Genomic DNA, 15,227 nt, shown 5'->3' with positions numbered 1-15,227 from the left:
GTGGCTTCCAGAGTGTTCTGGATTTCAGATCTATGGAAAATGACTTAGACTGTGGCTGCCATCACTGTGGCTATGTGAGGCAGCAGGAAGCTTGCCACTGCTTCTAGATGCCCGGGGTCTCTAAAGATGGTCGCTGCAGGTCTCCGGCCTTCCTTAGCAGAGAGCAACCTTTGTCCATCTCATTCCCACGGGGCCCACTTAACTTCCCTACCCACTTCCTGAAATGACACCACATATGTTCCACCAAAGCCTGGGCAGGGCAAGCCTGGTTTGCAGGGCAGCCTGGAGCAAGAATTCCATGAGCCTCCAAGTTTGGGAAAGATTGTATATTTGCCCAACCTTGGAAGCCTCTCAGTAGATAGCAACTAATTAAAACTTCAAAATGATTGCAAAAAATTGTCTGCTTAATTTTATTGAGCCCGGTGTCTCCCAGATGTCCTTGGCCTTGGAACCCTTCTCTGGAGACTGCCCAGTAGCTAAACTGGTTCTGGCTTCGCAGATCACCATCTAGGGTGCTGAAGTCTGAGCAGGCTTTAGGCTTGTAGTCAGGAGTTTGGGTATCTTGTATTGTTGGTCCGTCCCTCTCACTGGTCCCGCGTGGCTTCTGGGCTCACCAGAGAGGCCCAGAAGAATAAACTAATTAAGGTAAAATGTGCAACAGCGATGTGGAGCCTTGTAGATCATAAAGGGGAACGGTAAAATCAATGGCAGCCCCTCTGCAGGCAGGGGCCTGGAGGCCTGGGCGACAGGAGGGTTGGGAGCCCCGTGATTTAGGAAGAGCAAACGCGCTGGCAGCTGCAACCTGGGTAATTAGGTGTGTCAGGAAGACAGATAAACAGCAAGCTGTGTGGGTCGATGGCACAGGCAATAAACACCCGGCACTGGCCCCTGGCCCAAGTCGGTGCTGAAGTGGGCCTTACCTCCTGGCTCCTTGTAGCTGCACTTTGCCCCAGGGCCCCACACCAAAGCCGGCTAGTACTCAGAAAGAGGAGGGGTTGTCAGTAGCATGATAAAAAGATGCTCCCCTGAGTCCCTGGAGGAGAACAGAAAGGGTGGAGCCCTGGAAAAGGACGTCCAGGGGCAGGGAGGGATCTCTGGACGTCAATGTCATAGAGGTAAGTCTGGGAACTCTTAGGCAGAAAGGTGACCACCGAACAACTGGTGGCTGTGTGACAGTCAGCAGCGTCTTGGCGAGCCGTGCACTTGGCCATCTCTTAGCTAGGAAATGGGATACTGGGAACGGCTACCTCTCCATCAGGGTCTTAGGAGTAGATGTCTGCCAAGTGCTTCCAATAATACCAGGTACAAGATTAGTTCCATACACAGTAAGATCATCTCTGTCCAGTGCTTCCCTGTCCTCCTGGGAATTATAGCATATGACCAGGTCAGTCCTCAACAAACCACATCCCAGGAGTCAACCGTGACATTAAGTTTCAAATGCCTCTCAAGACTTAGTCAGTGAAGAGTCAGCAGAGCAGTGACGGCCCCAGGGGAGAGAGAACGACTTCAGATAAAGGATGCGTTTAAAAAGAATGAACTCAGGCTCACAGGGTCCCTGGTAGAATTCCTGACCTCTTCTTCCTCCCTCTACCCGAGAACGAAGAGGGAAACTGTGCAGGGCTCCTTTAGCATCTCCCCAAGAAGATTCAGGACACACAGACAAATTGGGGCTCGGGAATCAGCTTCTTTGCCTGAAGTTGCACAGCTGCTGCCAGATGGCAGTGTCCAGCTCCAAACGGCACAAAGTGGCACAGCCCTCTCACCAAGTGTTACAAGACTAGCGGGAGAAGCTCCAGGTCCTTAGCTAAGACCATGGTGATGAACTCTGGAATCCAAGATCCGTGTGCGTTTGTGTGTGTGGTGCATGTGTGGGTCAGAGGACAACTTCGGGTGTCAGTCCACAGGGGCTGTTCACCCTGTGTTCCTTTTCTTCTGAGATAGGGTTTCTTTCTGGCTTGGAGCATGCCTAGTGGGCTAGGCTGTCTGTCCAGCGAGCCAGACCCGGGATCTGCTTGTCTCTGCTTTCCTAGTGTTGGGATTAGAAGTGTGCTTTGGAACCTGATTATTTATGTGGTTTCTGGGGATTGAACTCAGAAGCACTCTACTGATTCATCTCCCCAGTCCCCAATTTTTGTTTTTGAAAACATTGTCTCATATAGTCCAGACTATATCCTCAAAATTCACTGTGTAGCTAAGGATGGCCCAGAACTCCTGATCTTGCTTCCTCAGTGCTGAGACCACAGGCAGGTGTCACAACACCCGGGGTTTTCCCACTCTCTATAGTGCTGTCCTGGCAGCCTCTCTCCAGGCATGCTGCTCATTGGCCACACGGGATGAGGCACAATACAGGCTGGCCAGGCAGTGTACAGTTTCTGAACTCATCTTTGAAATGGGGCCAAGCTGGGACAGCTGAGAATCAGGACTCTGAATCTAAGGGAAAATAGGCTGGGGATCCAGAGAATCCATTTCAGGGTCTGAGAAAAGGGTGGAGACTCAGAAATAAATGAGATGACATCCATTAAACTATACCGTGGGTTTTATAGGGCACAGGGAGCTCCTGGAGATTGCAATGCGGGTTCTGGGCTAGCAGGTGTGGGGTAAAGTTTGTGAGAACTCGCACTTTTTTTCTGAGTTTCCAGCTGGTTCCAAAGCTGCCATGCCAGCGTCACACCCCAGGGAGTGAGGTGCAGGGTCTCTGGGGGCAGCTGCAGTCAGCCTGGCTGAAGGAGCTGCTGGGCAGGGCTGCATCTCTGGAGAGCAGATGGCCCATCTGCTGTGTAGGCAGGGGAAGCTGGAAGTGCAGCCGGCCCAGATCTCCTTTCTTCCCTCGAGTGTGGTAACTGACACCGTATCTCCTCTCCGGGAGGTTACGAGTGTCCCTGTAAAAGGCCCCTCTAGGTGTGACACAGCTTACACACTGCAGAGTCAGAATGCCAGTCTGTAAAAGGGAACATTTTCTCCATTACAAAACCCACTATGAGCAAAGACAAAAGAAAAAAAAATGACAAACCGGAGGACTCAAATGTAACGTGAGTCTCAGACAAAGGGCTAATTTTCCTAATTTATAAAGAGGTGTTCCAAATCAATAAGAAAAAGACCAATAGTCAATAGGAAAAAAAATGGGCAAAGGCTAGGAGAGGACAAGAGAGTCAAATATATAAAAATATTCTCAGCCTCACTCATTCAAGAAAAATGAAAATTAAAACTACACTTGGAAATCAATTTTTTCCTATCATATTGGCAAATACTGAAAACAAAATTGATGAAACACGGTGTTGGTAAGCTCTGGCAAGTGTGTGCTCACCGGACACGGTAGCAGTGTGCAAGCGCCGTCTCCAGGGAAGCCAGTCTCGCACTCTGAGCTCCCTGTGTATATTCCTTTGACACAGTCACTGTGTTTCTGACAGCTTATCTTACAAATATCTGCGCGATCATGGGACATGGTGGATCGTACGAACTCATTCATTAAGTGACATTCTTTGCAAAGAGAAAGGGACTGCCAGCAATCTCAGTGTTCCCTCATAGAGGAGTAATTCTGTTAGTGACAAATCTATACACGGGAGTACTATGCAGCCATCAAAGAGTGTGAGCGCCTTCCGTATGTTGTGAGGCAATATCCAAAGCGTGCTGAAAATGCAAACAGCAGAACTGTGACCAGGGCATGCTGTGTGCATACCAGAGGGGGAAGTCTATGAAGCAGAGCTGGGGTTCAATAGAGACATTTTAATATAGGTTTAAGCATAAGGGCTGAAATAGAGGCCCTCAAGGAAGACAAGACATACCTCAAAAAACATGCTTGCAAACTTTTCAAAGAGGAGTCACAGAACAGGGAGAGTCTCTGGGACATGGACTGCAATGGTGCCTACTGTGCACAAAAAAGTCCGACGCTCATCACTAAATGGGTGAAAATAAGCCCTAGGTTCATAGTTGCTGCTGACCACCTATCAGCACGCTACCCGTCAGGGCCAGGTAGTGAAGTGGCCAAGAGGGCCGGGGTGGGAACTTCATGGGGAGGAATCTGCCCAAGAACTGCAGGAGACCCTGGACTCTGTGGCGGGAGGTTCTGGGTGCCTCTTGTCCCCTGCTTGTCCTGTGCACTCACCCTGGCTGGCCTTTTCCCAGGTCAATTCAGCACAATGAGTTTCCAGGCCTTGGCCTTCTTGGGAGGGTGGTTAGTTCTCCTCTTCTCCTGTTCCCTCTCCAATTCTCAAGCCTTGAGCCATGCCTATCTGGGACCCCCATCTGCCACAGCACCACTCCGTGCTGTCAGGGTTGTTTGGCAAATGCAATGCCAAGGATTCTCTTTACCCTTTATTCCAGTTGTCCACTCAAGAGTCTGTATTTGATACTAAGTGGCGAGCACCTCTTTGGGTTCTGGAGTACAACAGGGAGTAAGACAAAGCAGGAGAGCTGGACAGAGCTAGCACACAACCCACTTCCAGACAAGAGTAAGAGGTTAAAGGAAGAAGGGCATGATTTGAGATCAGGTGCTGAGAGAGGCATTATACGAAGAGTGAGCCCTGGGAAAATCAGCAGGAAAAGCAAGCTTGAACTTCAGACAAAGCTGTAGTGAGTGGGAGAAAGGGGAAAAGGGTGGCCCAGCAATCTGGCTGCACCAGGAATGGTGGCAGGTAACCAGAAAGGACCTTGAATATGGTTTGTAGAGCCACTGAAGGCAGGAGGGATTGTAAGGTCCATACGGTTCCTGTTCTATAGATGAGGGAAGACAGAGGGGTCAAGGTCTCGTCTAAGGTCACCCTGGACTGACTCTCAGAGGGCGTTGCAAGGTCCCAGGTGCCTCCACAGACTTCACTGCTAACACCCTAAAATCTGGTTGAGGAAGAGACACTGTCAGCACCCCAAAGGCCATGTGACTTCACTGGCTGGCTAAGGCTTCCAAAGAAGCTCTCATGACCGCCACAAAGGGCAGGGTGGCAATGGCTGAGTGCTGTCTGGGCTGGACCCCAGGAAGTGCTGATGTGGCACAAACATCCCTGCTTCATGCCACCCCCTGTTGATGAATCAATGGATCACTCAACTACAAAATTAACTCAAACCCACAGACATCCCTCAAACCCACAGAAGGTCACCAGGAGGTGCGCACTCAGGGCTGAGGCTGCTGGGCACTGTTGTCCTCGCCCCTGCCCCTCCGGGTGGCCTGGTGCCTCTCTCCTAGAGTCAGGTCTTCTCGGCTTCTGTGTAACCTGCCTCCCCTGACATCTCTTTTGGCTTTCCTCTTCTTAGGCAGTGGCTTGCTCACCTTTTCTTCCTGAGACTTATTTATTCAATTTTAATTAAGCTCCTGGGATAGTAAAGACCTGGCTGGGCCACTGGGAGTCACACAGTAACCAATATAGAGGTTTTCTCTCATGGGCCTTGGAAATTAGGGGCTGGGGCAGGACGTCAGGGGCTGCGGGAGACTGTGGGTTGTACCGGGAAAAGCACAGACCTCAGGAAGAGAGACTTCTCTATTCCACACACTGAGGCATCCTCAGTGCCTAGAACAGGGCTGGCACACAGTAGGTGGTCACTAGCAATTTGTCTAGGAAAGGAATACATCAATGGGAGACACTCATTGTTTGGCTGAAGGCAGAATTGGCATGGTTCCCAGGGAGTGACCATCATCTTGGGCTACGGTGCAGATTGAGAGTTGTCACAGTCTGATAACGGGGTCCTAGCCTGCTTCCAGCCTTCTTGGCTGTGGCAGCACAGCTGGAGGCTGCCACACCCCCTTCCCAAGGAAACTGTACAGAGCCTCTCTGCTCTGGGATTCACAGCGAGCACTCTAAGAGCATGGGGGGCTGCTGCCTCGGAGACGGCCCTAGGGTCTCCTCCAGGTGCTGTGACTTGGGGGAAGCTGTCCTCTTCTCTGGCATCCTGCCGGAAGAGTCCAATTAGGGCGGTCATCCCTGTTCCTGCTTCCTAGCCTTCCAGGGCCTTCCTGGGGACCTGTCCCTTCTGCAGGCATCCTAGACTCTGCTCTTTTCCTGACCTTGCCCCACATTAAAGAGTGGATCAGCCCATCAATTAATCGCGTCCTAATCCAATCTCGGCTTGGTGGAGAGAGGGCAGTAAATCCAGCTGGGTAATCATGCCCTGATATTTGTGTTGGGATAATTACCATCTCTCAGGCCTCACTCGGTGGCACGAGGAGATGAAAACCCATAAAACACCACTCGGGGCTGTGGCTCATTGTTTCTTGGCGGCACAAGACTGGCTACCAGCCAGCCAGCCCGCCCACCCCAGCCCCTGGCACAAGGCCCCAACCTCTTCACCTCTCATTCATGCAACTGGCTGAATTCAAACTCCAGGGGCAGCCTGGGCTGGATGCTGGATTGGGACTGGCAGCTTGGGAAAGTCTCTGTGTGTTGGTGAGGGGTGCTGGGGGCGGGGCGGGAGCCTCCTGGACTTTGGAGAGCCCAGGACAGTGCTTGTTTGTGGAAACATGAAAGGCAGATTAGAGCAAGAGTCTGCCGCCATCTGGAAGGGAACTGTGCATACCCAACCTCACCTCCAGGGGGCACTGCGGTGGAGGATGCTCTAGGGATGTTAACTCACAGCCCTACAGGAGTGGGTTTATTAGTGAGTACAGTTTAGGTCTGAGAAAATGTGGGTCAGGAGTAGGGGTGATCTTCAGCCCCAAGAATTTAGCCCCTAACTTATGAGATGTTGTGTGTCCACTGTAGTCAGGCTCCCTAGGGAAGGAGGGTTGAGAAGAGCTATAGCATGTCTTGATGCAAAAGATAGTTTGGCGTGGGACCCTGAGTTTGACTCCTGGGACTTGAAGGTTGCCAGGTTTTGGTGAGTAAGCTATATCCTTAGCATCCAGTTCCTTCAATATAAGACTACTAATGCATTCCTAATTGGAGTGCTGTGCTCTGAGGGTGGGATTGTGGGGGTGGGGAGGGAGAGAAGCGGTCAGGGCATTCTTTATATTAGCTACCACTAGGCTGATGGACATCAGTTTCCCTGCAATCTCTGGGCCATCTGCACTGGGTAGCCCAGGAGCAGTCAGGAACACTAGGCTCATCCTGAGACCTGAGGAGCCGGAATTCATTAACACAGACCCTCAGGGAGCAGGGATGCAGGCGGCAGTGTGAAAAGCGCTGGAGGAGGCTCCCAGAACTCAAGGTCAGCCGACCTCAGAGTTGCATCCCCATCACCGCCCTGACATCCAGAGGCTCCGTCTGGCAGGCACACAAGAATCTGTGGGAGAAATCCTTGCAGGGGTCTAAAGGGAGGAGGCAGATTCTAGAAGGACCGCAAAGCATTTGAGAAAGGCCTAGGGTAGCATGGGAATGACCCAGGGACACCTATTGATTTCAGAAGTAACCTAGGGGAGTGGGGATGAGATGGAGGACCAGATAGAAGTGGTGGATGGTAGGAGGGGAAGAGAGGAGGAGGGCAGGAAGGCAGGGGAGGAGGGTGTCTTAGGCTGCAGGAGAAAAGGATGTCCAGTCTTCTTCATGCCCTTCTGTCCCTGCCCAGGATCCCGAGGATGAAAATCCAATCTCCATCACAGGAGATGAAGGACCATCCTGGGGTCTCTGCCCAGCACAACGAGATCCTGGAGGCAGCAGAGAGCGGCCTGAGCAAGGGAAGAGGTAATCGGGGCAGGAAGGGGACTGACAACCTGACCCTCACCTGAGAAGGCGTTATTGGTGTTGAGAAAGTAGATCTCCTCGCGGCCATCCCCATCGATGTCACAGGCTGTGACCCCAATGGCGTTCCCCTGCCGGTCCCTCAACGCGTAGTAGGGTGAGCTGCGCTCATCCACCGCAATGTTCACTAGCCGCTTCTGGGCTCGATTGTACTTCAAAACCAGGTTGGGGCCGTTGTACCTGGAGAAGGAACAGGGAGAGGATTTTGAGGGTGAGTGGCTGGGTCCACTCACCTCACTGGAGCAGGGCAAAGGGCTCAAAGTCGATTGCAACGCAGAGTAGCTTGGCCCCAGGCATGCACAGGAAGGGGTCTTGCATCAGGAAGCGCTGGACCAGAAAGAAACTGAGGCTAGAGAAAGTGGATCAGAGCCATGCAGAACACAGTTCAAGGAGCAGGCTGGTTCAGGGAAGTGGGCAGCTAGGCGCAATCCCTAAACTAAGGGCCCGGCTGAAGAAAAATCTCCCTGACATTTACTTTGTGCATTTCAACATAAAAGGAAATTTCCCACTAATGACTCCATTAACTTAAACAACAACCTGACATCTAATCAAAACAAACCAAAACAACAACAACAACAACAACAACAAAAATCCCAACCCAGGTGAGTCTGGCATGGGAGGCCATGCTGCTAGTCACTCACTTCACAGAGGAGAAACAGATGAGGACCTTAAGAGAAACTGCAGCTCATTGAGGCTGCTCACTGAGGCCGCTCAGAGAGGCTGCTCACTGAGGCCGCTCAGAGAGGCTGCTCACTGAGGCTGCCCAGAGAGGCTGCTCAGAGGCTGCTCAGAGAGGCTGCTCACTGAGGCTGCTCGCTGAGGCTGCCCAGAGAGGCTGCTCACTGAGGCCGCTCAGAGAGGCTGCTCACTGAGGCTGCTCAGAGAGGCTTCCTGAGGGCAAACAGTATCAGGTGAGGGTGCCTGAGCCCAGGCATGGTTCTGCTCTTCCAAGAGCACCCTTGTGAGTGATCCCTGGAGGAGCCTGTGTCACAGAGAATTGAGGCAACTGTCTGCTAGTAGGGAACACCATCTCTACAGCACTTGGGGTGAGGCTACCAGTGCATCTGGGGGTTACCAGCAAACCTGCTGAATCTTTTTGCCAGGGATCTGGGACAAGAGGTGAAACTGCCTGTCTCTCCTGAACCCAAGCGGCCTCCTTGTCACGCCAGAGGCCATGTGTCTGTTTTAGGGACTTTGTCCTTGTTGCATCCTCCATGTGGGATGCTGGTCCAGACAGCCACAGAGCTGGCTTCCTCCCTCACCTCTTCAAGTCCTCCTTATATCTGTACCCCTACTGTACCGCCCACTCCTAATATCTGTGCCATTTGCTCTTTCCCCACGGTCCTCATCTAGCCCCACAGCTCTACTAGGGTCTGTCTTTTTGCTCCCCTCCTCTGCGCTCTCTGGGTCCACCGGAATGTTGGCTCTATCAGAGTTTCCTCCATGTTGTGCTCTAGGGCCTAGATCAGCACCTGGTACACGGCAGGTGCTCAGTAAATCCTGGTTGAGTGAAATCTCTGAGCTTGCACCCAAGTCCTGTGTGTTGTGGGACTTCATTCAGCCTAGCCATTCGGGTACCAGTCTGTTAGGGCGTGGTCTGAGACACTATATATGGACTGATAAGCACAGACGGGGAGCAGGCTCGCTCTCTAGGGTGGTGGTTGGAGTTCTGTTCACAGCTTCCAGCGCCCACAGAGCAGAGGACTGCAGCTCTTTATTCTAATTGTGAGGTTTTCCCTAAGTAAGTATTTGTTATCCTTCATTCTGGGCTCTTGTGGACTTCCTTAATCGCGTTTAGGCCTTTGGGCTCAAGTGTTCCAGAGTCAGTGTCTTCCTACTACCTTTCCAACTGCAGAAATTGAGGATGCCCAAGATTTTCCCAGGCAACACGGCCAAACACGATGAGTCCTGCCTCCCTAACAGTGACCTGCCAGGATCTCCAGAGCAACCCACATGCTCCATTCACCAGGACCTGCTGGCTGGCCTGTGTTTGCAGTGGAGTGCGCCCACCCTGAGCAAAGTACAGTGCTGGCTCAAATGACCCAAGGAGGGCAGACAGCTCACCTAGGTCTTGGGAGAAAGCTTAGTACTGAAGCAGATTCACCCGGCCTTCTCCTTTGTCACCAGAAGCCAGTGAAGTCTGGGGAATGCTGGTGGCTGGCCAAGAGACTTCTGGCACCCACAGAATGAAAGGTGAGATGGAGCTCAGGGGGGCTGAGTCAGCGTCCAGTGATGGGAGGGTGCGCCTTAGACACCTTGATGAAGTGTGTCTGAGAGCCGAGCATCAAGGGCGCAATGTTACCTTCAAAGACAGGTCGGGGGTAGGAGAGACAAAAGGCTTGGGCTCTGGTACTGTCAGCAGCTGGCTCCGACCCCCAGGGACGTGACTTTTGAGTGTTAAATATGAGTCCTGAAAGTCCCAGGCTCTCCTCTCTTCTATCACACTATGCCTGCCTTATCAGACCACGGTGCTCTTTGGGTCTCGCTAAGAGCACTGTTTTGCTCGAGCCCCACACAACCCAGAATGAGAAAGAGAGGGTGTGTTTCTGAAAAAGAAACTGAGGGTCAGAGAGGCCAAGTGGGGTTCAAGGTTGCACGACCTGTAAGTAGCCACGGGGCTTCTCTCTTCTGGGCAGGAAATCTATGCTCTTTCTGTGGCGCCTGATGCAGGGACAGAGGACATGACACCACTCAGTCCTGTGCACGTCTGTTTAGCTTCTCAGATAGTGGCTCTCAGGAATGCACATGAACTTCATGTAAGCGTTGAAGGAAACAAGCACCATACGCTGCAGCCGCACTTAACAGTTTGCAGAGTGCTTTCCACCATGTGATCTTCTCTGCCTCACGGAGGCCATAACCCTGCTGCCGTTCGGGTGGTGGCTTGGGCTCTAGACTCTGCTGTTCTCTTCTGAAGGATGGAAACTGGACCAAACGAGGAGACCATGAGTGTGACTCTGGGGCATGCATCTGGTCCCATCCTTGCACATTAGACCAGAGCATTTCCACGCAGATGCTCTTTATCTTACGCCTCACATTCCAGAAATGTTGAGCGAGTGATCCCCAAGCAGCAGTGGGGCAGCCTGCAAGATCTGTGGGTCCAGGAGTCTGACTAGCCTTACAAGATGGGCAAAACCAGTGTCCTCCCAGAATATGGTGGGACAGTCTCCACATAGCTGGTACCCTCTTTACTCTGCTGCCTTTGGGGTATTCCAGATATTTGCCATGCCCTGGAGTCACCTGCCAGGAGGGGAGGGAACATGGCCTCCCCACATGTTGGAAGCTAGTCTTTTTATCTCGAATCTGGGTGGCTGGATTGGGCCCAAGCTCTTTGATCCTATGAAGTGACCCTTGCACATCTCTTCTTGGAAAATCGTGGGGTGCTAGTCTCAGGGTGCCTCCTATGGGGAATTGTGGGGAGAAGTAGACAGGTTAGGTCAGTTTTGACCTACATGGGGCATGAGAAGATGTCTAACAGTCTGGTCACATCTCCCCGGGGATTATGGACAAGAAGTCTGTTCCGAGGTGGGCAAGGCTGGGTCAGGGCAGTGCTCCCAGGGCCAGCTTTTCCCTCCATCAGGCCACCCTGGGCTGGCCCTGGAGCACCAACAGCTGTTGTTCCCAGGCTCCTCCCCCGCAGGAAAGGCCCCCACCCCTCTTCTTCAGAGAGCCGCTGTTACAGCTTGCTTCCTCACCAGCCCCTGAAGATGCGCTGCCCTTTCCAGCTGCGCCCATCTTTGTTCAGCTGCAGTCGCTTGCTCCGTGGGGAATGTCCTCCCACCCTCCTGGCCCCTTCCTGTGTTGAGTCTTCCCCACCTGCTGGACTAGATGTGACCTTCTCTCTTCCGGACACCTGCAGTGTCCTGCCTTGGCTCGCTCTTGAGAGGGCAGAGGTGTCTGTTCCCCATCCCTCCCCTCATTAAGAGCAAACCGCTGGTGTCCAGGCGGCTGTGCATCTCTGCGTGCGTGATGCCTAGAGCATGCTGCAGCAGAAGGTGCTCATAAACAGAACACAGGGATCCGGGGTTAGCGGGGAGGGGACGGAAGGGTGGGGGGTGAGCTGGGGAGAGGATATGTGTGGAGGTGAGGGGTGGGGATGAAACGTGAAGGAATGAGAGGTGGGGTGTAAGGATGGAAGTGATGGTGTGTGTGGCTATAAGGGTGGTGAGAGATGAGGAAGTGAGCGGTGGAGATGGAGGGTCAGGGTAAGACGGGAGAGGGTAAGAGAAGGGAAGTGAGGGGACCGGACGTGTGAGTGGAGGTGAGGTATTAATGGCAATCAAGGTGTGTGTGCGTGTGTGTGTGTGTGTGTGTGTGTGTGTGTGTGTGTGTGTAGGCACGAGAGGGACGGGACTAAATTGCGTGTCCCTGAGTATGTATGGAGATGAGGGCATGAAGGTAGGGTGTTGCAGAGGTGAGGGGGTGAGGGGTAGGGTGAGAGGAGAAGCAGGAAGGAACACATCAAAGCCATCCTGGGCAGCCTTCTGAGAGCGGTCTTCATTTGCAAAATCTGTGCCAAGCACTTTTAAACCCCACATCATCTTTATGACAAGCTGGGGCTACTGGTCCTATCAGCAACCCCATTTTACAGATGTGAGTGTTAGAAGAAGAGGGGCTTATCCACAGTCCCCACGCTGAGGAGCCCAGGCACATCACGGACATCCCACGTTTCCGTTCTCTGACACTTGCTGAAGAGAATTGGGTATTTGTAGAAGTCCAAGAGGCTTTGAAGCACAGTTAAACAGAGCCAGGCAAAGGCAGCTATGGTGTCTAATATCAAAGGCTGTGCCAGCCGTGGTTAGACCAGCCTGGCCTTGGGGGTGCATCCTGGCTCTGCCCTTGAGCTTGTCACTCAGTTCCTCTAAGTTTTCAGCTTCCTCATCTGGCTCAGTGCTGCTCACACCTCAAAGGACAGCCTTGAGGAGTGTCAGGGTGTGTGTGACAACACTTGGTAAACTGTGAATTGTTACACAATTGTAAGATCACATCATTTAAAAAAAAAATCACAACAAACCCGAGGCGGAACCTTTCGCTCGCCAGTGATCAAGTAGCTGGTTTCTCAACACGCTCCGATTTCTCATCCCCAAACATCCCATCCTTGGCTGCTCTGCCTCCATGGGTAGATTTGTTTTTTTATTCCCCCGTATTGTTAAATTTCTCAAAAGAGCTGTCTTTATAGGTGGTCTCTACTTTCCCATCATGCATTTTATCCTCCCATCCAACCTTGGTCCATAAGGTTGCTCTAGTTAGCGTCACTGGTGGCTCTCATGTGGCCAGATGGAGGGAGACCTTTTCTTTTCTTACCACCTTTGTCCTCTTGATGAGTGGCACTGTGGCCACCCCCAACTGCCCTCCACTCTCCCATAGGACAGCCTCTTCACTGGGCTTCATGCCCTGTCTTATTTTCTTCTCTCTCCATCCCCCACCCCCACTGTTGGGCACCTTTCCTATTCCTACCCTCTGGTTGCTGGAGTCTCCCGGCCTGGCCTTTGGTTCTGTTGTCTTCTCCCTCTTTTTACGAGCGGATCATATCCATTCCCGTGACTGACAACCCCTAGATTCATATCTCCAGCTCAGGCTCAGACTCATATATTCGACTGCCTACCTGACATCTCCTCTCATGCGCCCGAGATGGAACACGTCCAAAATGGAGCTATTGATTACTCCATCTCTCCCTCCCCTAAATGGGGACCCAGGCACTAAAACCAGAAGCCTGGCATCAGCCTCAGAACTCCCCCTTCGTCTTCCCATCCAATCCATCAGCCCATCTCTCATTTCTACCTCCCAAAATACCTCAGCTTTATTCTTTGCTTTCCTTCCCGACTGGTGGCCACCATTCCCGGGGGAGGGGGTGGGGCTCTGTTTCCTCACTTGCCCCACTGATCTGATCTCCTCCTACCATAGTCAAAGGCTTCTTATAAACATGTAAGTCAGGTCATGCCAGCTACCTTCCCGAAACTTGGGTAGCTGTTGTGGTTTGAGTCTGAAATGTCCCTCACAGGTTCATGTGTTCAAACCCTTGGCTCCCAGCAGGTGGCTCTATTTTCAGAGGCTGTGGGAGGCTGGGGAGGGAGGCATGGCTGCTGGAGGTGGAAGTGGGTCTTTGAGGATTAATCCAGGATCTCCTTCTGGTCTTATTTTCTGCATCCCAATCCACCAAAATGTGAATAAGATGCTGGGCGGTGGTGGCACACCGTTAATTCCAGCACTTGGGAAGCAGAGGCAGATAGATCTCTGTGAGTTCAAGGCCAGCTTGATCTACAAGAGCTAGTTCCAGGACAGGTTCCAAAGCTACAGAGAAACCCTGTCTCAAAAAACAAAAAAAACAAAAAACAACAAAACAAAAACAAAAACAAAAAACAAAACAGTGAACAAGCCTTAGCCGTTCTCTCCTGCACCATAAAGTTGCTCCACTGTGTCATCTCTGCCACGACGGACTTTATTCTCTGATACCATTGGCCAAAATGAAACTTTCGTCCCCTAAGTTGCTTCTGTCAGGTATTTTATCAATGGTGAGAAAAGCAACCAACCCAGCAGCTTTCCCTGTGCCCGGGCCCCTTTGCTGCTGACTCTCTCTGCCTAAGTGTCATTCTGCGTCCTCCTGCTGGTCCCACAGCTGGCTCATCTCTTTCAGGTCTCATCTTAAAAGGCAACTTCTCAGAGAGATCACCACTTCTCTGTCTCCCACCCCTGCACCCTCCTTCCTGTAGTTACCCATTTTCTTATCTATTGCTTGTTTCTCCCAGTAGACCGTGAGAGTCAACAGGGCAGGACACGTCTATTTTCAGAGTAGACAGAGGGAAGGGGCTAGGGAGGGTACCAGATTATCTCCTTATGGCTGAACAAAAAGCACACTGTGCACAGTCTCCTGGTTTGTCTTTGACCCTTCAATTTTGGTAATTTCCCAAACATACGGACAAACAGAGCAATGACAGAGAAGATGTGGACAGTTGCTAGCCTGGGTAGAGGTAAGAAAGAATAACCAAATATTACTGATAGAGACAGAAGAGCTACTTTTTTTTGTTGCTGTTTTGTGACTTTCGTGAGGGGGAAAATCACTTAGAAAGTCACATAGAGGGATTAAAAAATGCATACAACCCCTAGCTATTTACTGTGTGCCAGGTACTAGGCTAAATAATTTACATGTCTTATATCTTTTTTATATAATAGAATTATTTTTAGACTTGAAGGGTATGTAACATATCTACTTTGAGAATTAAGAACAGAAAACTTTTTTTTAAAAAAAAAGTAAATAGTAAAAAAAAAAAATCTACCTGACATTAGTCAAGAGAGAAGCAGGGGCCCTGGCATGATGGTGCACACTTTTATTCCCAGTCCTTGGGAGGCAGAGGCAGGAAAATCTCTATGAGTTTGAGGCCAGCCTTGTTTACAGAATGAGCTTCAGGACGGTCAGGGTTATATAGAGAGACCGTGTTTCAAAATACAAAACAGACAAATCAACAAGAAAACCGGAGGGAGCGGGGAGAAGAAGAGAAGGGTAGATCCATACAGAAAGGTTGAATCCTGGAGACAGACTCCACAAAGATGGACGTGAAAGTCAACGAGCCT

At 51.4% G+C, this 15,227-nt stretch overlaps 1 protein-coding gene across 1 annotated transcript in view; it reads right to left on the bottom strand.

Annotated features, from left to right (window-relative positions):
- Crtac1 (cartilage acidic protein 1) overlaps positions 1-15,227 on the bottom strand; it is a 142,572-nt gene that overhangs the window by 44,096 nt on the left and 83,249 nt on the right. Inside the window, exon 3 of the mRNA XM_087907887.1 lies at positions 7,645-7,841. Within this exon, the coding sequence (XP_087764013.1) occupies positions 7,645-7,841 (197 nt within the window). The remainder of the gene's footprint in view (positions 1-7,644; positions 7,842-15,227) is intronic.

This window comes from Myodes glareolus, chromosome 7 (genome assembly GCF_982192425.1).
Source record: "Myodes glareolus chromosome 7, mMyoGla1.1, whole genome shotgun sequence".
Lineage (NCBI taxonomy): Eukaryota > Metazoa > Chordata > Mammalia > Rodentia > Cricetidae > Myodes > Myodes glareolus.
The sequence above is the reverse complement of the archived record's forward strand: the minus strand, read 5'-3'. Positions and strand labels throughout refer to the sequence as shown.